The sequence below is a fragment of the Phyllobates terribilis genome, unplaced genomic scaffold (genome assembly GCF_046119375.1).
Source record: "Phyllobates terribilis strain yellow unplaced genomic scaffold, ASM4611937v1 Scaffold_7__3_contigs__length_470593459, whole genome shotgun sequence".
Lineage (NCBI taxonomy): Eukaryota > Metazoa > Chordata > Amphibia > Anura > Dendrobatidae > Phyllobates > Phyllobates terribilis.
Genome location: NW_027362767.1, coordinates 414,991,483 through 415,016,238, shown reverse-complemented (window position 1 = coordinate 415,016,238; position 24,756 = coordinate 414,991,483). Strand labels below are relative to the sequence as shown.

General features: G+C 45.1%; 1 protein-coding gene across 1 annotated transcript; it reads left to right on the top strand.

Annotated features, from left to right (window-relative positions):
• The first annotated feature begins 739 nt into the window (after positions 1-739).
• SAPCD1 (suppressor APC domain containing 1) lies at positions 740-20,248 on the top strand. The gene is made up of 6 exons (XM_073641730.1): positions 740-2,066; positions 5,337-5,458; positions 16,719-16,853; positions 17,004-17,102; positions 17,762-17,845; positions 19,189-20,248. Exons 1-6 carry the CDS (start codon positions 1,694-1,696, stop codon positions 19,291-19,293), a joined length of 918 nt encoding a protein of 305 aa, XP_073497831.1. The 5' UTR covers positions 740-1,693; the 3' UTR covers positions 19,294-20,248.
• The last annotated feature ends 4,508 nt before the right edge of the window (positions 20,249-24,756 follow it).

The window sequence follows — 24,756 nt, the reverse complement described above, 5'->3', positions numbered from 1 at the left end:
TCCGTGAATTGTTCATAACCTTTCCCGACCTAACAATTCCCATAGCTGAGAATTTGTTGCAATTGCATCCTGTCACTAGGACATGTAGTATACTATTAAGAGAAGAAAGTCGTAGTGATGATGTGTTAAAACACCCTGTCACTTGCCACAAATATGTATTTTTTTCCTTGGTGTAAATGCCGCTGTTTTCCTGAATCCGGCGCTGTTTTTCTTTTGTTCCTGCGCCTCTCCGTTCCTGAGATATGGCCTCTTCTTCCTTGTACGTAAATCTAGGCCTTTTTAGGCAAGTGGGTGTGGTCATCTAGAAAACGCCCACAAAAAAGTTAAGGTGCACTCCCAGTTGGCTAACAAGACTAAGTTTATATACAGGAAAGAGGAGGCCATATCTCAGGAACGGAGAGGCGCAGGAACAAAAGAAAAACATCGCCGGATTCAGGAGAACAGCGACGTTTACGCCAGGTAAAAAAAATACATATTCATGGCAAGTGACAGGTCCACTTTAAAGACTCAAGACTGGACACAACTGCAGCAAACCATGGGAGAAAAATTAAGTCTGTTTAGTTTATTGGGGGGTTAAAACAAAAAAGTGCATCAAAAATACAAAATAGCATCGGACCCAACTGACTGTATTGTTTCCAGCTATTTAAGGGTTTGTGTGAGAAGTATGTCAAGTATGCATTGTGTTCGCAGAGTGGTTGCAATGTGTTTTCTCTGCCATCACAAAGTCAAATAATTATTACTGAGGCTCGAAAAAAAAAAAAGACGCGGAAGTTGTAACCGAAAGAGAAGAGGAGAATGACAGGTGAATTCGGAGAAAACAGGAGCAGAACGGACACGGAGGGACAAAGAGTGGAGTGAGACAAAGGGACAGTGAAGTAGGGGGAGGGGAGCGAAAGGACTGAGAGATGAGAAATGTTTCTGGTCCCGTCTGGTCCAGGGTCCCATGTGTTTAATGAACCCCATGCACATGTGACAGTCTCTAAAACCACAGGAAGCATCACAAGCTACAGAGAGAAAGAGGTAGAGACTTAGCAAGAATCACAGAGATTATATGGGAAGAGGGAGGGGGAAGAGACAGCAAACTGGCCCATCGACTGACCCAGGGACTGGGGAGAGGAGTAAGGAGAAAGTGCAAGAGACACACAACCATCATAGCTAATCCTGCGGAGGGGGAAAGCAGAGCCAGGAACACTGCTACTGACAGATGAAGAGACTGGCAGGAGAAAGAGTGTGAGTAAGAAGAGACAGCTAGAGACAGACTGCAGGGAGACGAGAGCGTTATAGAGACGAGATCCCCCATCTGTGGAGCAGACGCTGCATCTGGAGGGGCGACCGGTGAAGCACAATGTATGGTCATAGGCTTGGGGGGACTTTGATGTCATTTTTATAAGTAAGGGGGTTAGAAATATTGGAAAAAGCAGTTATAGGGGAGCAACTAACAACCCGGAGCGGACAAGGGTCAGAGAGTCACAGAGATAGTCCTGGTTCAAAATACAGCCAGTATACAAAGAGACCAAAGACCTAAAGACCCAGGACATAAAGGATAGATATAGCCCTGAGCGGACAGGATTCATTCATTGTCACAGAGATAGGCTGACATCCAAAATTTGGACAGTACTCAAAGAAAGACGACCAGAGACCTGGGACATGAATGATAGATAGGTAGATTAGATTACGATAACCTCACATCATCATGAGCGCATCGTTTGTGTCCTGCCCTACCTCTCCCCTCTGTACCCCCAGCCCCTCTTCTTCCAATGTTGGCCCCTCTCCCCCTGGAGTTTTGGCCCCTGGTTCCGCTGCTTTTCCTTGCCCTTCCCGGGGCTTTCTCCGCAGCCTTCGGATCCTCTACCACATTCTGGAAGAAGAAGGTGGTGGTCAGGTGCACGTGCAGGATATTGATGGACTTTGGCGAGGACCAAGTATTCTCGCAGGGGTCCCACAGGCTCTTAGAGATGCAACTGCTTCAAGTGGTGGATACCTGAGTTTTCCCAGATTGGTGAGGGGGCTTACCCAAGCACTGAGAGCAGGAGACCCTCAAAGCACAGCTGCACCAAGGAAGAGGGGTGAGTGTGAGGGATCTGATGGATATGTCTGCCATATTGATCTCTCCTATTTGTCTAAATGTATCTTTGAGATTCCTCTCCATCTTCTCGTCCAGCCTCCTGCAGGTTCTCCTTCCCTCTCCTCGCTGTGCCGTCTCTGAGCTCACACTCGTGTATCATAACCCTCCTTAATCTGCACCATCTGTCTGGGTGTAATCTGTACATTAAGAGAAAAAGGGCTAAGCATGTAGGGGATTATTACTTCATGTAAAAAAATTACTTTACTGGAGTATAAGGGGGTTCTCTACACCTAGCGGGGGTCTGACTTCTGTCACTGTCCTGAGAAAATTTCTGGAATTTGTAATTTCTCCAGTGGGATGGCCATGGGTTACTATATTAAAAATATTATCCCAAAACAACATATATCACATAGCCAAGGTAAAGCTGGGGGTGCAAAAGCTGGGATCCCCACTGATCTCATGGGCCAATGTCCCAGAGTCTCTTGTATGAATGGAGAAGTAGTGAGCATGTGCGACCACTGATCCATAGAAGAGTGGTGGCCGCACATGCTCACTACTGCTCCATTCACAATGGCGACTTGTAACTTCCGTTCTAGGGATTGGGAGGGTTGTCTCAGAGATCATACATTAACCCTACTATCTATCTATCTATCTATCTATCTATCTATCTATCTATCTATCTATCGATCCACCTGTTATGTATCTTCCTGTCTGTTCGTCTATCATTGATCTAGCTCTCTACCTACAACCCCAATTCTTAAAAAGTTGGGACGCTGTGTAAAATGTAAAGAACGCAAGAATTAGATGATTTGGAAACTTCTTATCGCCATATTTTATTAACAACAGAATATAGGACACATATCAGAAGGATGAAAGTTAAACATTTTTCCTTTAGAAACTGATGACCGCGACACATCTCAAAAGAGTTGTGCCGAGCCCTGTCTACCATTGCTTAGTGTCCCCTCTTCTTTTTACAACAGTCCATAAATGTCTGAGAAGTGAGGAGACAACTGTTGGAGTTTTTGGAGAGGAATATTGTCCCATTCTTGTCTGATGTAGGATTCACGTTGCTTCTCAGTTTGGGGTTTTATTTGCCAGATTTTTCATTTCATAATGCACCAAATGTTTTCTTCTGGTGAAAGGTCTGGACTGTAGGCAGCCAGTTCATCTCCCGAACTCTTCTCCTGCTGAGCCATGGTGTAATGATGGATACGGTATGTGGTTTAGAATTGTCTTGCTGAAATATACAAGGTCTTCCCTGAAATAGAGGTCGTCTGGGTGGATCCGTTGTTCTGACACCTGTATATAATGCTCAGCATTGATGGCGCCTCTCATGTGTAAGCTGCCCATGTCGTATGCACTAATGCAGCCCCAACCACCAGAGAAGCAGGAACTATGCGCTGATAACAAGCTGAATGTTCCCTCTCCTCGATAACAAGCAGGATGGTCCTTGTCCTCGATACCAAGCTGGATGGTCCCTCTCCTTGATAACAAGCTGGATGTTCCCTCTTCTTGATAACAAGCTGGATGGTCCCTCTTCTTGATAACAAGCTGGATGGTCCCTCTCCTCGATAACAAGCTGGATGGTCCCTCTCCTCGATAACAAGCTGGATTGTCCCTCTCCTCAATAACCAGCTGGATGGTCCCACTCCTCGATAACAAATAGGATGGTCCCTCTCCTCGATAACAAGCTTGATGGTCTCTCTCATTGATAACAAGCTGGATGGTCCATCTCCTCGATAACAAGCTGGATGATCCCTCTCCTCAATAACAAGTTGGATGGTCCCTCTCCTCGATAACAAACTGGTTGGACCCTCCCCTCTTGAGTCTGTAGGACACGGCATCCGTTGTTTCCATAAAGAATTTCACATTTTTATATTTCTGACCACAGAACAGTTTTCTGCTTTGCCTCCATCCAATATAAATGTGCTTTGGCCCAGAGAAGACAGAAGAGTTTCTGGATTGTGTTGGTATTTGGCTTTTTTTTTGCATGATGGAGATATCACTTGCATTTGTGGATTGCACGGCAAACGGTGTTCACAGACAATGATTTCTGGACGTATTCCTGAGCCCATGTAGTGATTTCCACATCCGAATCATGCCTGTTTCTAATACAGGGCTGCCTGAGGCCCTGTAGATCACGAACCTCCAATACTGACCATTGGCCTCGTCCCTTGTACACATGAATTTCTCCAAAATCTCTGAATCATTTGATGATATTATGTCCTTTACATGGTGGAATATTCAAAGTCTTTTGCAATTTTACATTTTTCTGAAATTGTTCCACAATTTTTAGATCTAGTTGTCTACAGATTGGCGGCCTCTGACCATCTTTGCTTCTGAGAGACTCTACCTCCCTCACATGCTCTTTTTATACACAGTCCTGTGACTTTGTTTAAAAATCTCCCTCCAGAAGGTTTTCTTTAGCGCCACTTACTTTTCTAGCCTTTTCTTACCTTTTTTGAGATTTGTGGCTGGCATTAATTTCTAATTGAGTTAATTTTTTTTTTTAAATGAAAAGGAAAAATGTCCAACGTTCAACGTCTGATCTGTTCTATGTTCTGTTGTGCATAAAATATGGATATAAGAGAGTTCGAAATCATTACTTTATTATTTTTCTTTACAATTTACACAGCGGTTAGAATCGGGTCTTACCTCTATCTGCCTACTTATCTATCTATCTATTTATCTATCTATTATCTATCTATCTATTTATCTATCTATTTATGTATCTATCAATCTATCTATCTAAATTTTAAAAGAGATTTTACAAATTTCCATATATAAATAATTTTTAAAACATATCAACTTTTCTAGACCTCTACTCGATGTCTGTGAACAGAAGCACTAACTTTTGCATTCAGAAGCAGAAAACTCCTATAGATCTAATACTTCTCGCAGATGAGAGTTTGCTACAGTGTAATCCTTTGCTCTCGTCCTAGACGCTCCATATGTACAGAACGTGCAGGTCCTGTATACAGTCAGATGTATATGACGAAATATGGTGATAAAATTACCAGTCTCCGTACCTCCGCGTCCTAGAGATGAAAATCTGTCTGTACCCGGCCCTGGAGTGAACTCTTAATTTCATCAGAACAGATGCAGGTTCATAAGATGGGAACAGATGGAGAGATCAAAACATTAATTACTGAGAGAGGAATATCAAGCCTCTTATAATAAATGTCCTTCTTAAAAGAACAGCTCTCTGCCTGGTGCCATGGAGGGCGGGGTGTGATAACCCACAAGTAATGCCGTTCTCTCTGTCTGCCAGGGTCTAAGACTGTCACCCGTTCCCAGAGCATCAACAATGACGTCAACTCCACGGTGCGCCTCACACGCCAGGAGCAACGCATACGGCGCCACACGCTGACCAGCGGGATCGACTACAATACGGTACCCAGCAATGCCAATCACTAATGCCCATGTTCCCAGTGTGTATTGATGTCTAATAAGGAATGTACAAAGGGGCCCAATGGAAGAGAAACGTCTGGACCCCCCATTTTGATACTCTAATGTTTATTTACCCTGTTACAACATTTCTATGTCATTATTTCCTAACAATGGGGTTCCTCGGGGGAGGGGTTATCAGCCAAGCACATGGAGGATGAGACCATTATTATTTTTGGCCAATCAGATGCTTTTGAGACTTAGCTTCCTGTCTCAAAGGCATCTGATTGGCCAAAAATAATAATTTGATGGCCAAACTGTGGGCACTGAGTTTATACTACGTTAGGATCCAGCAGTCTCTGGGGTCCGGGAGTTTCTCCAGATATGCAGTCAGTCTCTAGTCTCTCTGTAGACTCCAGTACATGGTCAATTTCCTGAGGCGTTGATATCTTTCCTCCAGTCACTGACATACCTCTCCTGGCCCTCGTCTACCATCTCCTGATTTCATTTTTTGTCAGGCTGCTGTGATTGGTGTTTTGGTCTGGTTGGGTTCAGATGAGCGGTTCCAGGGTCTGGGTTCGGGTGGACCACCTATATGTAGCAGGGCTTTTTGGTGATGGGAGCTTGGATTGCTACTATATAGGTGAACCCGGAATGACAGCGCCCTCTTCAAAACTGCTAGGTGTAGAGGGAATCTGCCCAGCTTAGCCCGACAGGCATTGTTGGTGGTCCTCCAATGGACCTAGAGAAGGGGCTTACAGAATTCCAGGTGGAATATTTCTGTTGGGCTGGAATCCCACCTTAACCAGTCTGGGCATGTGTGAGGACCCCAGACTTCGCTGCTGTACAGAAGGAGTGGGGTGATGATGCCATCGAAGAGTTTTAGCCAGACACTCACTGTTGGCTTCAGATGGTAGAGTTTCCTTTGGATTCCATAGAAAGTTCTGCAAGCCTTGTCCTTCAGGATTTCTATGGTTTGCTTGAAGCTCCCTGATTGGCGAATTTCCAGGTGTCCTTTATTGTAAGTGCACAGTTCCTTAGCACAAATGAAGGGTGCTGGTCAGTTCTATCTATCTATCTATCTATCTATCTATCTATCTATCTATCTATCTATCTAATTATCTATTATCTATCTATCTATGTATCTATCTATCTATGTATCTATCTATGTATCTATCTATCTATCTGTTATATATCTATCTATCATCTATCTATCTATCTATCTGTCATCTAGCTATCATCTATCTATGTATCTATTATCTATCCATATCTATCTTCTATCTATCATCTATCTATCTATCTATTATCTATCTATTATCTATTATCTATCTATCATCTATCTATTATTTATCTATCATCCATCTATCTATTATCTATATATCTATCTATTATCTATCATCTATCTATCATCTATTTATCTTCTCTCTATCATCACTTTCATAAAGTCCATAAAGATACTTAGGAGGGGACCTTCTGGCTTCCTGCGGTGGCGTTGGCGTTGCCCTGCTCGCCCTCCTCTTGCCCGCTGTAGTTTGGCTATGTCCTTCTTATACACAGGTGCTTTTCCTTGTACACAGTTTTCCATGCGGCGGAGCGTTCTGGGCCGCTCTCCTCTGTATTGTGATGCTTGATCCTTTCCATTTTCTCCTTGTTGTCACCATGGTCCCTCTCATCCCTGGGGCCTGTGTGCGGCAGGAGAGGGTGGGTGCCCGGAGCTGACAGATGAGGGAGGGCTGGCAATGAGCGCTGACTGGGGAGTGTCACATAACTTCTCTATTCACACAAGACTGCTGTTTGGAAGCTCCAGGCGGACAAGTCTGTGCGGCTCCACTGTGGGGAGCGGGGAAAGGGGTCACTTGGGGGGACGACACCAAAGCTTCCGCCAGGGGCAGGTGCAGGCACACAGGTAAAGAACAGGGGGATGAGGGAACACAGAGAGGAAAGAGGAGAAGGAAGAACAAAAAGAAGGGAGAGAAGTGGCAACCACACAAAACCTGGAGAGAGGCGGGGGCTGGGCGGTGCATACAGGTATATACAGCGGCACGCCTGCAGCTCCGGAGGGAGTATATACTCACACCCACTGGTGTACAGCTGCCGGGACTGCACACAGGGGCATACGTGTATGTGACTGCAGCTCTGTGTGTATACGGACCCACCGCAGTATACGGACACCTATTACATGTCATCTCCTAACACACCACCTGTATGGCTGCACACGTGGCGTATACCATCCTCATCCTCCCACTGCACGACAGCCGAGAGGCCCTGACCTTCTACCTGTGGGTGAGTCCCTGCGAATGTCTGCTACGGGGTCCGGGGGAAACTGCAGAGGGGGTGCGAGATAGCTATTATCGATCTATTATCTATTTATCTATCATCTATCGATCATCTATTTATAATCTGTCTATTATATATGTATCATCTATCTATTATCTATCTATTATGTATCATCTATCTATAATCTATCTATCTATTTATTATTTATCTATCTATCTATCTATTATCTATCTATTATCTATCAATCTTCTGTTTATCTATGTTACTTTCCTTGTTGTTGCATTTGCCCCAAAATTATCAAAGTGTTGCACAATGTTTGGTAAATGTGGTGCATCTTCAGATATTACCTTCCTTTCCAAAGCAGTTTCTCCACTTTTTACCCCATGTCTTTACTGGAGAAGAATTGCAACTTTCTTTTACAACTTATCTCAAAGTGTAAGCAAAAAGTTACGACTTTTTGATGCCAAGAAAATGATGCAAATGTCTTTGTTCATTTCCCTCAGTGTCTATCTATCTATCTATCTATCTATCTATCTATCTATCTATCTATCTATCTATCTATCTATCTATCTATCTATCTATCTCTCCTCTTGTATCCCGTCCTGTCACTTTATCTTCCTGTCTGTCCTTTCCCCGCTGACACACGCTGTAAATCAGTTAATCCGATGGGGGTTGTAATAACCCGGTTTGTGGCAGATTCAGTGCCGCCTGCTGTATGTGTTCTCTGATTGATGGTGTCACCCCAGCAGTCGCCTCCCTTCCCCTATAAAATGTCAGATTCTTCTTTTACCGCTGACAGCACCTTACATCTATATCATCATGACTGATAATTAGCGGTGACTGTACTTTATGGAGCGTACGAGCCAGGCCGCACCATCATCATCATCACGCCTGAGTCACATGTTACTTGTATACACTCTCCATCTATATATTTATTTACACACTGTAATTACTCATATATTTTCCAGAAAATGCATAAAAATTACATTATTTGATTTCTATCGAGCCCCAAAGTAGATTTGATCCAATGAAAGCAGCGCCGCCCTATCTGCCATAAGATGTTATAGCAACTAAGAATTAAAAAACAGGTTTTGAAAAACAGAAATATAACTCCCATCGTGTTACTGGTGAAGGGAATAGTAACCTGTCTCCTGGGTATATATCAGGAATTTACTATATTTCCCCGATCTATAGATGGAGGTTTATCTGTAGTGAACTTTCTCTCCTATGATCATATTTTCTATTGTTAGAAACCACCCCCATCCTGCACAATAACTCCCATCATCCCAGAGGCCTCAACCAACACTTATCATGGAGGATCCTATTAATTTATTAGGGATGAGGCCAAATCGGGGGGATGGAAACAATTTATTACCAATCTATAAGAAGCTTCCGATAACACAGAGACGCTGACCTCTCACCGGGGTCCGACATTCCTCACTGCTATGATAGTTATGTGTCCAGTCTGACAGATTCCTACTGTTACTGCTGACAAAATACCCCTTATATGTGACTCTTCTATCTGCCTATCTATCTATTTATCTATCTATCGCTATCTATCTATATATCTAAGAAGTGCAGCAGCAGCACACTTTTTGTACTCCGCTCTGTTGCATGCAGATTGGACACACAAAACTCTGCTGCAAAACCAATACACATGAACAAAATGCATCACACACATCTGCTATGCTACATGATTAGTACATATAAACATATATAGCGGGTGAAATAAGCCTTGAACACGTTACCGATTTCCTAAGTAAATATATTCCTAGAGGTGTTATTGACATGAAATTCTCATCAGATGTCGGTAACAACCCATACAGTCCACACAGGTAAAGAAATCAAACCATAGATGTCCATAAATTATGTGTAATAATGAGAAATGATGCAGGGAAATGTATTGAACACATGGAGAAAGAGAGGTGCAAAAAGCCATGGGAAGTCATGACACCAGCTGAAAGCTATAAGTAATTAGAAAGCAATCCTGACACTTAATGAAGAATAATATCACCTGGTTCAACTGATTGCCTATAAAAAGGTATCTCATTACCAAGGTGTCACACAAGAAACATCTCATGATGGGTAAAACCAGTGAGCTGTCTCAAGACCTTCACAACCTTATTGTTGCAAAACATACTGATGGCATTGGTTACAGAAGAATTTCTAAACTACTGGAGGTTCCAGTGAACACTGTTGGGGGCCATAATGGAAATAACATCATTTCACCATAAACCAGCCATGACCAGGTTTTCCCTGCAAAATTTCAGACAGGGAAGTGAAAAGAATAATCAGAAGAGTTGTCCAAGAGCCAAGGACCACCTGTGGAGATCTACAGAAAAACTTGGAATCGGCAGGTATAATTGTTTTACAGAAAGCAATAAGTAATGCACTCAACCTCCATGACCTGTATGCATGCTCAACACGCAAGACTCCATTGCTGAGCAAAAAGCATATGCAAGTGCATTTACCGTATGCTTAACAACATTTAGACAAACCTGTGAAATACTGGGAGAATATAGTCTGGTCAGATGAGACCAAAATTGAACTTTTGGATGCCATAATACATCATGTTTGGAGGCCAAAAGGCACTGCATAGCACCCCAAAAACACCATACCAACAGTGAAGTTTGGAGGTGGTAACATCATGGTGCGGGGCTGTTTTCCAGCATACGGCACTGGTAAACTTCATGTGATTGAAGGAAGGATGAATATACAAATGTGCCGAGACATTTTTGATAAACATCTGCTGCCATCATGCAGGATAACGAAGATGAAATGAGAGTGGACATTTCAGCACGACAATGATCCCAAATCACACAGCCAAGGAAACTCTCAATTGGTTTCAGAGAAAGAAAATAAAGCTGCTAGAATGGCCGAGCCAATCACCGGACCTGAATCCAGTAGAAAATGTATGAAAGTAACAAAAGCTCAGAGTTCATAGAAGGAGAACACGGAACCTTCCGTGTGTGAAGAGTGTTTGTGTGGAAGAATGGGCCAAAATCACACCTGAGCAATGCATACGACTAGTTTCTCCATACAGGAGGCGTCTTGAAGCTGTTATCACCAACAAAGGCTTTTGGAAATATCAGCAAGCTGTTTAATACTTTTTCTCTGTGTCATTTCTCATTATTACACATACTTTATGGACATCTGTGGTTTGATTTCTTTGACTTTATGTATTGGATGGCTTGTTACCGACGGGAATTGGATGTTTCGCCCCCAGCAGGTCGCCCCCAGCAGTTCGCCCCCGGGTACATTTCGCACCCGCACATTTTGTCTCAAGCATTTGGCCCCCAAGATGTTTTGCCCCCGCACATTTCACCCCCGCACATATCACCCCCAGTTCGCCCCGGTCCGGGGGCGAAACGTGCGGGGGCGAATCTTCCTGGGGGGCGAAATGATAGGGGAGAAATGTACCTGGGGGCGAAATGTACCTGGGGGCGAATTGCTGGGGGCAAATTGCTGGGGGCGAACTGCTGGGGGCGAAACTTCCTATAACCGTTACCGACATCTGGTGAGAATTTCATGTCAATAGCACTTTTAGAAATATATTTACTTAGAAAATTAGTGAAGAGTTCAATACTTATTTCACCCGTTGCAACTCTGCTACATCCACCTCAAGGCAAGTGATCAGATCACATGACTGTGATATACTTGAAACTCCTTTAGTTCCAGTGGTTATTGGCTCTTTCAGGACCTACATCAAGGACCGTGCAGATCCCCCTCAGCTTTAGTGATGTGCATATACCTCCCAGATTTGAAAGGTAGGAAAGAGGAATACATACTGCAGAGCGCGGCAGCAATTTAAAATTTTCCCCAAGCCACTTCCCTAACCTCGCCCAGTCCTTTATATGCACCACACAGACATACTGCTTGTAGTAAAGCCCATTAGTGTTACCTCACAGTATGTTACCCCTTTTATGGTCTACACAGTGATCCCCCTACACAGTATGATGCCCTCACAGTTCCCCCATACAGGGTAATATGCACCACAGTTCCCTCATACAGTATAATGTGCATCACAGTTCCCCCATACGGTATAATGTGCATCACAGTTCCCCCATACAGTGCAATATGCACCACAGTTCCCCCATACAGTTAAATGTGCATCACAGTTCCCCCATACGGTATAATGTGCATCACAGTTCCCCCATACAGTGCAATATGCACCACAGTTCCCCCATACAGTATAATGTTCATCACAGTTCCCCCATACGGTATAATGTGCATCACAGTTCCCCCAAACGGTATTATGTGCATCACAGTTCCCCCATACGGTATAATGTGCATCACAGTTCCCCCATACAGTGTAATATGCACTACAGTTCCCTCATACAGTATAATGTGCATCACAGTTCCCTCATACAGTATAATGTGCATCACAGTTCCCCCATACAGTATAATGTTCATCACAGTTCCCCCATACGGTATAATGTGCATCACAGTTCCTCCAAACGGTATTATGTGCATCACAGTTCCCCCATACGGTATAATGTGCATCACAGTTCCCCCATACAGTGTAATATGCACTACAGTTCCCTCATACAGTATAATGTGCATCACAGTTCCCTCATACAGTATAATGTGCATCACAGTTCCCCCATACAGTATAATGTTCATCACAGTTCCCCCATACGGTATAATGTGCATCACAGTTTCCCCATACTGTATATTGTGCATCACAGTTCCCCCATACGGTATAATGTGCATCACAGTTCCCCCATACAGTGTAATATGCACCACAGTTCCCTCATACAGTATAATGTGCATCACAGTTCCCCCATACGGTATAATGTGCATCACAGTTCCCCCATACAGTGCAATATGCACCACAGTTCCCCCATACAGTTAAATGTGCACCACAGTTCCCTCATACAGTATAATGTGCATCACAGTTCCCTCATACAGTATAATGTGCATCACAGTTCACCCATACAGTATAATGTGCATCACAGTTCCCCCATACAGTGCAATATGCACCACAGTTCCCCCATACAGTTAAATGTGCATCACAGTTCCCCCATACAGTGTAATATGCACCACAGTTCCCTCATACAGTATAATGTGCATCACAGTTCCCCCATACGGTATAATGTGCATCACAGTTCCCCCATACGGTATAATGTGCATCACAGTTCCCCCAAACGGTATTATGTGCATCACAGTTCCCCCATACGGTATATTGTGCATCACAGTTCCCCCATACAGTATATTGTGCATCACAGTTCCCCCATACGGTATAATGTGCATTACCGTTCCCCCATACTGTGTAATATGCACCACAGTTCCCCCATACAGTATTGTGAGACCTGTGCCTCCTCTCTTTATGCTTTGGCTGCTGCGCGGCAGCACGCCATTGTTGTTTGTGATGCATGACAGCGCCAGCCCTGTGATTTTTGTTGCCGCTTTGTAGGGAGCTATGGGGTTAATTTTGGTCTAGGTTTCGATCAGTCCTTCCTGAGAGCCCTGGGTGGGACAGACAGTTATTTAAACCCCTGAAGCTCTGACTCCACTGCCAGTCAATAGTTCTGCTATCCTGGTTTATACATCTGTGCTGTGTTCCTGTGTTTTGTCCTGATTACTCCCATTCTTTTACTTTGGTTTAACATTTGACTACTTGTTTTGTGATTCTGTTCCTGACGTGGCCTCCTGGATCTGACCCGGGTACCTGACTATTCCTCTTGCCAGCTTGCTCCATCGAACAGCAGCTGACTCTTTGGCTAATGCCCAGGGACCTCTGTGTAGATCCAGATCTCTGTACAGGGGTTAAAGGGTGAAGGCCAGGGTGACCCACGGGTTCTGGGAAATGGAGTAGATTGTGCCAAGCCTGTTCATGGTAGCCATTTTGGAGCTGCAAGGTTACTGCAAACAATGCACATATTACCAGTATGATGCACCTCGTAGTCCTCCCAATATCAGTATGATGCGCCTCATAGTCCCCTTTTCCAGCATGATGTGCCACATAGTCCCCCCATAGAGTATAAAGTGCACCACAGTCCCCTCATACAGTATACAGTGCCCCACAGTGCTACCATGCAGCACGATGCCCCCACAGTCTCCCCATGCAGCGTTCACCCAGTCCTCCCACCTTGTATGATGCCTCCACATTCTCCCTGCACCTTATGGTGCCCTGCACAGTTTTCTCCACACAGTATGATGTCCATACAGTACCCCTCACAACACGATGATAAGTACAGTCTATATAGTGGTAGTGCAGTATATAAGTATAGTCTATATGGCAGTAATGAGGTTCAAAATTCATACATTCAATGATTCCATACATCTTGGTGTATACAGTGGCTGCTGCACTTTTTGGTGTGTGTATATAATACAGTCACAGCAGCTTGTACTTCACATTTATTCTTCATCTAGTCAGGTTTCTTTGTTCTCCTCAGTCTGAGGCTCCTTTTAATTACTGCTGGATCCTTCCTGCCATCTATCATGGAGAGCGCCATGGAATAAATGGTGCAATAATATTATTATTATTATTATTATTAATATATAATCTGTATCCTATCTATCTATTATCTATCTATCTATTATATATATATTATCTATCTATATATTATCTATCTATTATTATCTATCGATCTATTATCTATCATCCATTATCTATCTATCTATCTATCGTCTATCTATCTATCTATCTATTATCTATCTATCTATCTATCTATCTATCTATCTATCGTCTATCTACTTATCTATGTACATTTTCCAAAACTGTCAGTAAAAGCATCAAAGAACTTTTTTTTTTTAATAAATGCGGCAGCATTATCTTTTACTGGCTTTTCCATTGCTATTCAGCATTCCTGCGTACGTCCTTGTATCATGTATAGACATATTTTAAGAATTCAAGACATTCAGAAGTTGTGTAATAAATATGTCACTGCTTTCATGGATATAATGCTGCTACACTTTAAAAAAATGGTAATTTTGTAGCTATCGCCAGAGGGAAGGTCTATACAAACAGTGCAGAACCGCTGCCTATAGGTGTAACCTTATATACAGTACACATCTAGAGAAAGACTCAGAGGCTTCCCATCTAGCAGGAGAAAATTTGGTACTGATGCATTTCTCATATCCTCAAAGCGATATGGGCTCTGGTCACCTGATACAGGGAGACAAAGGGTTCTGCAAAAGTTATTTTTTTTCTCTTTTTAATTTGTGGTGGAAATGTTAAAATGCTAGACATGTTAGGCAGGTTCCTCCAGCTGGAATATAGTCCTCCAAGACCTATGGCGTTCCTGGATTCCATGTATTCTATCTATCTATCTATCTATCTATCTATCTATCTATCTATCTATCTATCTATCTATCTATCTATCTATCTATCTATCTATCGCCTGAAATAAAGTAAAAACATGGTAGAAAAAAAGTATACATTGAAAAGAATACCAAGTCACAATTAATGGCCACCGCTGTTCAGTCTGAAACAAAGGACAAAATCAGATTAACTTGTGATTACTTAGAGATTAGACCCACTTGTCCCCATTTTGTCGCTGCTCACATTATTTCAATTACATGATGGAGGCCCTTATAGAAAAAAGTGCCCCCACCTACAGTGAAACATGATGTAGGATCCAATAGAAAAAAAAGTGCCCCTCACCTACAGTCACACATGGTGGAGGATCCTATAGAAAAAAGTGCCACCACCTACAGTGACACATGTTGGAGGATCCTATAGAGAAAAGTGCACCCTACCTACAGTGACACATGGTGGCGGATCCTGTAGAGTAAAGTCCCCCCACCTACAGTGACACATGGCGGAGGATCCATGTTTTTTTTTGTACTATTTTTCTACAAAGTCTGTATAGAGACTGTGAGGCTACAAAGACTGTTTGGATGTCATATACTAGGTTTCTTCTGCCATTATCTACCCATCTATCCATCTATCTATCTTTCTGTCCATCATCTGATTCCATGTATTGTGACGCTATTGCTGGCACCCCTGGCATTCTCACCACCCCTGCCACGTGGCGTGGTCCCAGGCGTGCTCCCTGTCTCCTTGTGTTGTGCGGACACATAGTTAAAATGCCCCCAGCCAAAGGCTGGATGGCATTTAGTATATGAAAAAAAATGGCTTCCAGCCAATAGCTGGAAGGCATCTTGTTTAAAAGGCACCCTCCCCAATAAGGAGGTGCCAAGCAACACAGTGAATCATTAATGAGTGAGGTGGTCTCCTAGTGAAGTTGTGAGGTCCCCTGGTCCTGGTGTGGCCAAAGTCCTGAACCTGAAGTCCCTGGTCCTGGTGTGGCCAGTCCTGAACCAGAAGTCCCTAGTCCTTGTGCGGCTAGTGGCAAAATCTCGCTCCCTGGTCCGAGTGCGGCCAGTTCCTGAATCAGTATCTGAGACCCATATGTCTGAACGTGTGCCTATCCAAGTACCTGTATATCTGGACTGCTACAACCACTCTCCGAATCAGCCCTGTCTGAGTCTCCGTGTCAGTTGTCAGTAACCTTTCTGCAGAAGATCCAGAAGATAGTAGTCTGAACGGAGCCCAAGTCTGTGTCAGTAACAGTTCTACAGAGAATCCAGAACTTAGTAGTCTGAACAGAGCCCTAGTCCTATGCGTGTCTGCATACCTGACTTTTGGGGTCGGCAGTTCTGGTACCGGGGACTGCCTAGGAGTAGTACCTGGTGATTACCTGCAGCCAAGCCTGACTCCACCATCAGGAGATCCCATGAACACCTGGTAGCCCCTTAACTACGCCCCTCCCAGGCAAGCTTGGCCCTGTGCGCCACCTGCGTGCGTAACATCCATCTTACATCTCTATTGTTACATATCTATTATCTGAAGTATTATGTCTGTCTATTTCCTTATTATTAGGAATTTCATTTGATTGAACTACAGATTAGTGATCCTGTTATTCCTCCGGCCAGTCCATTCTGTTTTCTCTCCTCTCCGTAGAACATTCCTTGTCCGCCCATTCACACCCTGTCCTGTAATGTCATGAGAAGTTGTGAAAACTTTTTATTTCTCTTACAGCTGCGTCGTATGAAAGAATTGGAGCAGGAGCGAGACGCTTTGCTAGACGGTGTCCAACTGGTGGACCGGGCCCGGGACTGGTACAGGGACCGTCTACAGGAGTCCGAGCAGCAGAGGGACTGGCCGGGCACCTTGGTATGGACAGCGCCATTTATGTCTTTGTATTAGATGAAGGACTCCCACCAGTTAAATTAACCTTTACCACTGTCCCCTTGCCCCCCCATACCCAATGCCCAGCAGATTAGTATGGTATAAACTTGACACTATGCTGCTTCTTCTCCCTAGGATCAGATCCCGCCGCCTCCTCTCCTCGGCTCCACGCTTTTGGTGCAGATCCAAGAAGTCAACAGATTCTTGAGTGACCTCATCTCACCTCCTGAAAAGGTGGCAGACACTAATACTTACTCGTGGACCTGTCACGTGCCATAAATGTGTATTTTTTATCTGATGTAATTGCCGCTGTTCTCCTGAATCCTGCAATGTTTTTCTTGTGTTCCTGCGCCTCTCCATTCCTGAGATGTGGCCCTCTCTTCCTTGTATATAGATATATTCTTTTTATCCAAAAGGGTGTGGTTCCCAACACTTCTCTACAGGAGTCTTCTGGAGGATCACGCCCATTTGGCTAGCAAGACTAGATTTATGTACAAGGAAGAGGAGGCCATATCTCAGTAATGGAGAGGCGCAGAAAGAAAAGAAAAACATTGCCGGATTCAGGAGAACAGCGGCATTAACACCCGCTAAAAACATTAGATATTTATGGCGAATGACAGGTCCTCTTTAAAGGGGTTGTCCAGTACTAATAAAGCTTAAAAGTGTATTCCGACAATATAATCCATAAATGCAAGGTAAGTGCATATTCCATCTGTGGGACCCTCACCTACCCCAGAGACTATTGAATCTATGGCAATAGTTAGAAGGTGGGACCTACACCTATCACAGATTGATGCCATATCCTGTCGATGCAGCTTTGTTTTTCCCCCATGCTTTATACCACAGTTCTATGTGTTGACACGTCTTGACCATATATCACCTTGTATTTTTAGGTCAATCGGAGACAAGCTCCTTACTCCACCAAGCATCCAGACCCCATCACCACCCTGAAGTACCAGAACCACCTGCTGACCAGGGTGAGTGAGTGATGGCCATAAAGATAGTGTGCAGACAGGATGGAATGATAGTATAGTAACTTTATACAGTAAAATTTGACCTACTAGGAGAGAACATAACTTCATATCGGCTCAATTTTGTGCCCTAATGATCAGTACTATTTTTGGGATTTTTGATGTAGCATACAGATGGCATGGCTGTAACATCGTTTACACATTTTTTACTTCTATGTGTGTTTTTTACTTTTTTAACTCATTCATTTTTTATTTGTATTTTTTTTTTACCAAGTAGCAGTTATTTATTTATTTTTTTATAGTATGTGATCAAATTTAAAAATGTCAATGTTATATGTTTTATATATATCATGCCCTGGTTTGGGTTGCTGAGTCGTGGCAGAGCTTCCGACATGTTTGATGAAGGGTAGCTTTTTTTTTGATAGTTTTTTCTTAAAGGCAGCCTGTACTCTTGGAAAGGCTCTGCAATCTACATGAAGCATGTTATAGAGTCGGAGATGCTGAGCAGATTGATATATAGTTTTGTGGGAAAATTTTCTGTATAATATGTATTTCTTTATTTCAACCCCTGCTTTCTATACTTAAAAGTCCAGTGGGCGGTCTTATTGACCTAAGGGGACCACCCACTGGACTCCTAAGCATAGAAAAAGCAGGAATTAAACAATAAAAAAGTTCTATTCAATCTTTTCCTGTAAATCGTTATATCAATCTCAGCTTCTCTTGCTCTATAAGATGCAGATCAGACAATTTTTTTTTGCTTATTTAGTCCTAATTGTTTCCTTTTTTATTCCTTTTCTTTATATGTTGTCCAAAGTGGCAGGTTTTTTACTGACTCCTGTATGAAGCTCTGTCAGTGATTATTGTCTTCTAGCCTTCCACCGCTCTCCTGATTATTCCATTTTTTTTAAATTTGTCATACAGTTCCAGAGATTTTTAGTTCTAATTTCTATTGGTTTTCCAAGCAGGCGTGGTTCACAGGATCCTCTGGGGTGTGTCTTTAGGCTGCTCTGCATAATTACCCTATAAGTCACACTCCCTTGGTAAAGACCAAAAAAGAAGCCAAAATAGCACTAAATAAATATCTCTGGAATCGTTTGGCGGATTAAAAAATAAAATAAAATAAAATAAATATGGAATAGTCAGGAGAGCAGCGGAAATAATATATTAGCAAAAACAAATACTTTTGACCTGGTGACAGGACCCCTTTAAAGGGGCGGTCCCGGCTGGGGGTTCTTTGCATACATGGGTTCGAAAACAGAGCTTCTCTCTCAGGATTGGTGGGGGTCCTATAGACATGATGAGAGGTATAGAAGATGTGACTGTCCTGACAGGCAGATGTGTCCTTACAGGAACTTTCCGTGCAGAATGAAAGGATATGGAAGCTGCAGAGAGAGAATGATGCGCTATACAGAGAGCTGGAGGAGCGGCACATACATAGAGCCACCTTCATCTGACGCCCACGGCCGCTGTGCTGGAGGACTGCGAATACTGCGACCTTTCGGGGTGGACCTAACACTATTTGGCCATCAGCTTCTATAGCGGGAGCATCATTCATAGCTGGTGTCTGATCTGTTGTCCAGGACCACATGGTGCTTTGTAATATGCCGGCCTGCAGAGCATCGCTCCTCACCCGACATGGGCAATGCAGACTTTCACTAACAGCAGAGACTTGAGCTGTAAAGCAGAGGACGTGTCTGCAGAGTATCAAGCAAAGAACTGCTCCTGTGGGACTCCGGGGCCACTTACAATGCGGCGGCCCTACATAGGGTTGTGTGCCCATCTATGGTTTGTACTAGAGATATAATGACTGATTTACAGTATGGGATGATTTGTGCTCTGTGATGGAAATAAAGACCAGGAAGGATCCAGGGACCGCTGTGACCTGATCTGGTGGGTCCAAAGGATCATTTGTGTCGAGTTTCAATTATGTCCATGAACACTAAAGCCCCTTCTAGAGAGAGGTTCCCAGCGAACAACAATGGGTAAAGGGGGGAAGTGTGAGAGGTGCAGGGTGGTAGTTATGGCGAGGGGCTGCTGCTGTGCTCCCACACCCTGACTCACCACAAAGAGAAAATAATGTTCAGTCTGTCTTATAGTTTGTGTGTACTGAATAACACACAGTTTTCCTTCAGAGTCCCATCTGCTCCAGAGTTCCAGCTTCACCTCAGAGGGTCCTTCTTCCTGACCCCGCTTGTTCATTGGTGGGGTCACTTCCGGCAGCTCCACTCGTTCGGCTTCAATCTCCTCCTGTTGTTTAGGGAACATTATTAATGGGCGGGGTTTCTTCTTGCGTCGCCACACCCACGATGGCTGCCACTGTTCACAGAGGGCTGCAACCTGGGCTCAGGCCAGCACCTACGCCAGATGGATTTTCGCACCGTTTTATGTGCAGGACTATTGCCAGACTCCGCGTCATCATCTGCCATTTTAGTGTCTCTAACAGCCGCCATCTTGGCATTTTTGGGGGCTCCTCCACTTTCTGAACGCGAGGAATCCTAATCCTGCCGACTACACCAATTTTGTGTGGGGGTACAGGGTGGTAGTTGTGGCGAAGGGCTGCTGCTATGCTCCCACACCCAGACTCCCCACAAAGAAAAAATAGTGTTCAGTCTGTCTTATAGTTTGTGTGTACTGAATAACAGTCACAGTTTTCCTTGAGAGTCCCATCTGCACCAGAGTTCTAGCTTCAGCTGCAGGCAGACAATCAAGCACAGACTCTTGTTCCTTTTTCAGCAGAACAACTTTACTTAACTCCTCCAATTCAGTTTTGGTCACAGCACGTTGTGATACAGCAGTCACGGTTTCAATAGCAGATACAGTACTGCACATGTTCTGTTGCTCATCCAGAGCTCTTCCTGCATTCCCTGTTACCTCAGGTTCTGTAATGCCTTCCCCTTCCACTACAGTTTTCATGCTCCCTGACCCACTATTCTGCCATTTCAGTATCCTACTGAACAAAGTGGCGGATGTCCGCATACTGTATCTCCTACCCTTCAGCATTCTCCTCATACTTTCTCAGGCTGCAGGTCTAATATGCTTCTCCTGTGTCCTTTCTTCTCGCTGCGTGTCTGCTGACCTTCAGCCCCCAAGGGCCCTGAACTTCTCCACTTCTCTCTGTTATCCCTCCTGCACATTCTTAAATGTTCCAACTAATTCAACTGTATTCCCCTCTCTGACTAAACCAGGAAGTACTCCTTCTATTTATAACCTCACTCCCTCTCCCAACTGGGAAAACCCCTGGACCCAACAACTACAACGTCTACCTACTCCTCACACTACAGTGCCCCCTGTCTTCTACTGAACCCCTGTACTTAGCTAAACTTATCTTATTCCTATACTTATACCCTATTCTTTCCATATATTATTTTGTCACAATACATTAACACACATTCTCAATATTTCACAATTATATGCATACTATCAGGGGTGGATTAAGAGTAGCAAGGGCCCCGGGCAGTTTAGAAGGCGCGCCCCCCCCCACACCTGATTTATCACGTGACATGTCACATGATCCCCTGTGATAGATCATGTGATAGTTCACGTGAAATTAATTTGGCACAATATTAATTATAATATTTTTTTTAGGCTGTGTGCCCACTATGCGTTTTTTAAGCATTTCCGCAGCGGCAATTCCGCTGCAGAAACGCTTAAAAAATGCTTGGTAGAAGGTCTGGAAAAATCCGCAGCATTACCAATTATTTTGCGGAAGCGCTGCGTTTTCGCCGCCATTGACTTGCTTTAGAACGCATGTAATCCGCATCACTGCATCTGTAGATGCGGAATCCATGCGTTTCAATGTGCGTATGGTACCCGGGTGCGGAGAAGAGGAGACTGTCCTCCGGACCCGGGTACCATAGAACCTGTAAAAAAAGAATAAAATAAAAAATAAATATCATACTTACCTTCTGATGGCCCCCGGTGTCTTTATCCGATGCGTCCTGGCTTGCTGGCAGCTCGCGATGGTCTGAAAAGGACCTGCCGTGACATCATTTAGTCATGTGACGGGTCACGCGACCGCTGACGTCGGCAGGCCATCAGAAGGTAAGTATATATTTTTTATTTTTTACCATTCTTTCGGTCACAGTATATAAATCCATGCCGTTTGCATGGATTTATATAGTGTGACCAAGTTGTCAAGCACTTTCCAAGTGATGCTAAAATCGCTTGGAAAGCGCTTGTCAACCCGCATGCAGAAATGCATGTGAAGAACGCTTCACATCCGCATGTCCCTGGCAGGAAAAACGAATGTACAATCCACATGTAAAATCCGCATGTACAATCCGCATGTACAATCCGCATGCGTTTTTTCTGCCAGGGAGATGCAGAAACGCTCAAAAAAAATCCGGGACATTTCTGTATCGTGGGCACATAGCCTTACATTAATTGTATGACTTAATATTGAGCACACGTAGCCATCTATACACAGCAGGGGGTCGCTCTGCGCCATCTATACACAGCGGGAGGCCGCACGGCGCCATCTATACACAGCGGGAGGCCACACGTAGCCATCTATACGCAGCGGGAAGCCGCACGGCGCCATCTATACACAGCAGGAGGCCGCACGGTGCCATCTATACACAGCGGGAGGCCGCACGTAGCCATCTATACACAGCGGAAGGCCGCACGTAGCCATCTATACACAGCGGGAGGCCGCACGTAGCCATCTATACACAGCGGGAGGCCGCACGTAGCCATCTATACACAGCGGGAGGCCGCACGTAGCCATCTATACACAGCGGGAGGCCGCACGTAGCCATCTATACACAGCGGGAGGCCGCACGTAGCCATCTATACACAGCGGGAGGCCGCACGTAGCCATCTATACATAGCGGGAGGCCGCACGTAGCCATCTATACATAGCGGGAGGCCGCACGTAGCCATCTATACACAACGGGAGGCCGCACGTAGCCATCTATACACAGCGGGAGGCCGCACGGCGCCCCCCCCAGAGACAGCAGGAGGCCGCACGGCGCCATCTATACACAGCAGGAGGCCGCATGGCGCCATCTATACACAGCAGGAGGCCGCACGGCGCCATCTATACACAGCAGGAGGCCGCACGGCGCCATCTATACACAGCAGGAGGCCGCACGGCGCCATCTATACACAGCAGGAGGCCGCACGGCGCCATCTATACACAGCAGGAGGCCGCACGGCGCCATCTATGCACAGTGTGAAGCCGCACGCCCCCCCCCGGAGACAGCAGGAGGCCGCACGGCGCCATCTATATTCAGCAGGAGGCCGCACCCAGTCACGCACACACACAAACATATACAGACATATACATACACGCATAAACACATTTGAAACACAAAAATACATATAAACAGACATCACACAATGATATCTGCCTACACACACAAACACATACATACATACATACATACACATACATACACACACATACACACACATACATACATGTTACACACAGACTCACCATCCCCCGGCTCCATTCCTCCTGCCTACTCTGACTTCTCCGGTGCAGAACTGCAGGCCGGGCACGCACCGCGTGACGTCACAGCTAGGAGACACGGCCGCGCACAGGGCCATGTCTCCTAGCAGTGACACGGCCGGGCCAGCACAGGGAGTTAACTGCTGCAGTGCTGGCCCGGCCGATGAAGAAGTAGCGGCCGTGCGCCGCTTCTGGGGGAGCGGTCCGGGCCCCCCCCCTCCCGCCACTGCTGCCGGTATGTGCCGCGGCGGCCCGCACATATAATGAGGGCAATCCGGCCATAGACACCCCTGGAGGCTCGGGGCCCTGGGCGGTTGCCCGGAATGCCCTCATTATAATCCGTGCTCCCTCCTGAGCCGTCACAGCACAGAGTGGAAGACGCCGGCGATGCTGAGGAGTCCGGAACTGAGCAGCGGCAGCAGATGAGGAGAAGTGAGGTGAGTATTTGATTTTTTTTTTTAATGTATGGAGGCATATGGGTCATTATAAGGGAGTGTGTGTGTGTGTGTGTGTGTGTGTGTGTGGGGGGGGGTGACATCCTGCATGGGACATTAAAAGGGGGGAAAGTGACATCCTGCATGAGGCATTATAAGGGGGGTGTGTGACATCCTGCATGGGGCATTAAAAGGGGGGGGGGAGTGACATCCTGAATGGGGCATGAAAAGGAGGAAAAAAGTGACATCCTGCATGGGGCATTAAAAGGGGGGAAAAGTGACATCCTGCATGGGGCATTAAAAGGGGGGGGAGTGACATCCTGCATGGGGCATTATAAAGGGGGGAGTGACATCCTGCATGGGGCATTATATGGGGGAAAGTGACATCCTGTATGGGGCATTATAAAGGGGGGGAGTGACATCCTGCATGGGGCATTATAAGGAGGGGAAGTGACATCCTGCATGGGGCATTATAAGGGGGAGGTGACATAATGCATGGGGCATTATAAGGGGGATGACATCTTGCATGGAGCATTATAAAGGGGGGTGATATCCTGCATGGGGCATTACAAGACGGGTGACATAATGCATGGGGCATTATAAGGGGGGTGACATCCTGAATGGGGCATTATAAGGGGGGGTGACATCCTGCATGGGGCATTATATGGGGGGAACAGCCTGCTTGGGGCATTGTGGGCGGAACAGCCTGCATGAGGCATTATGTGGGGGGAACAGCCTGCATGAGGCATTATGTGGGGGGAACAGCCTGCATGGAGCCTTATGTGGGGACACAGCCTGCATGGAGCGTTAGATGGGGGCCAGTATTCTGTATGGAGCGTTATATGGGGGCCAGTATCCTGTATGGAGCGTTATAAGGGGGCCAGTATCCTGTATGGAGCCTTATATGGGGGCCAGTATCCTGTATGGAGCATTTTATGGGGGCCAGTATTCTGTATGGAGCGATTCACTGGTTTCTGAGCTATTGTGGAATTTACAATAGATATCACTCATGTAATGTAAGTGTGACG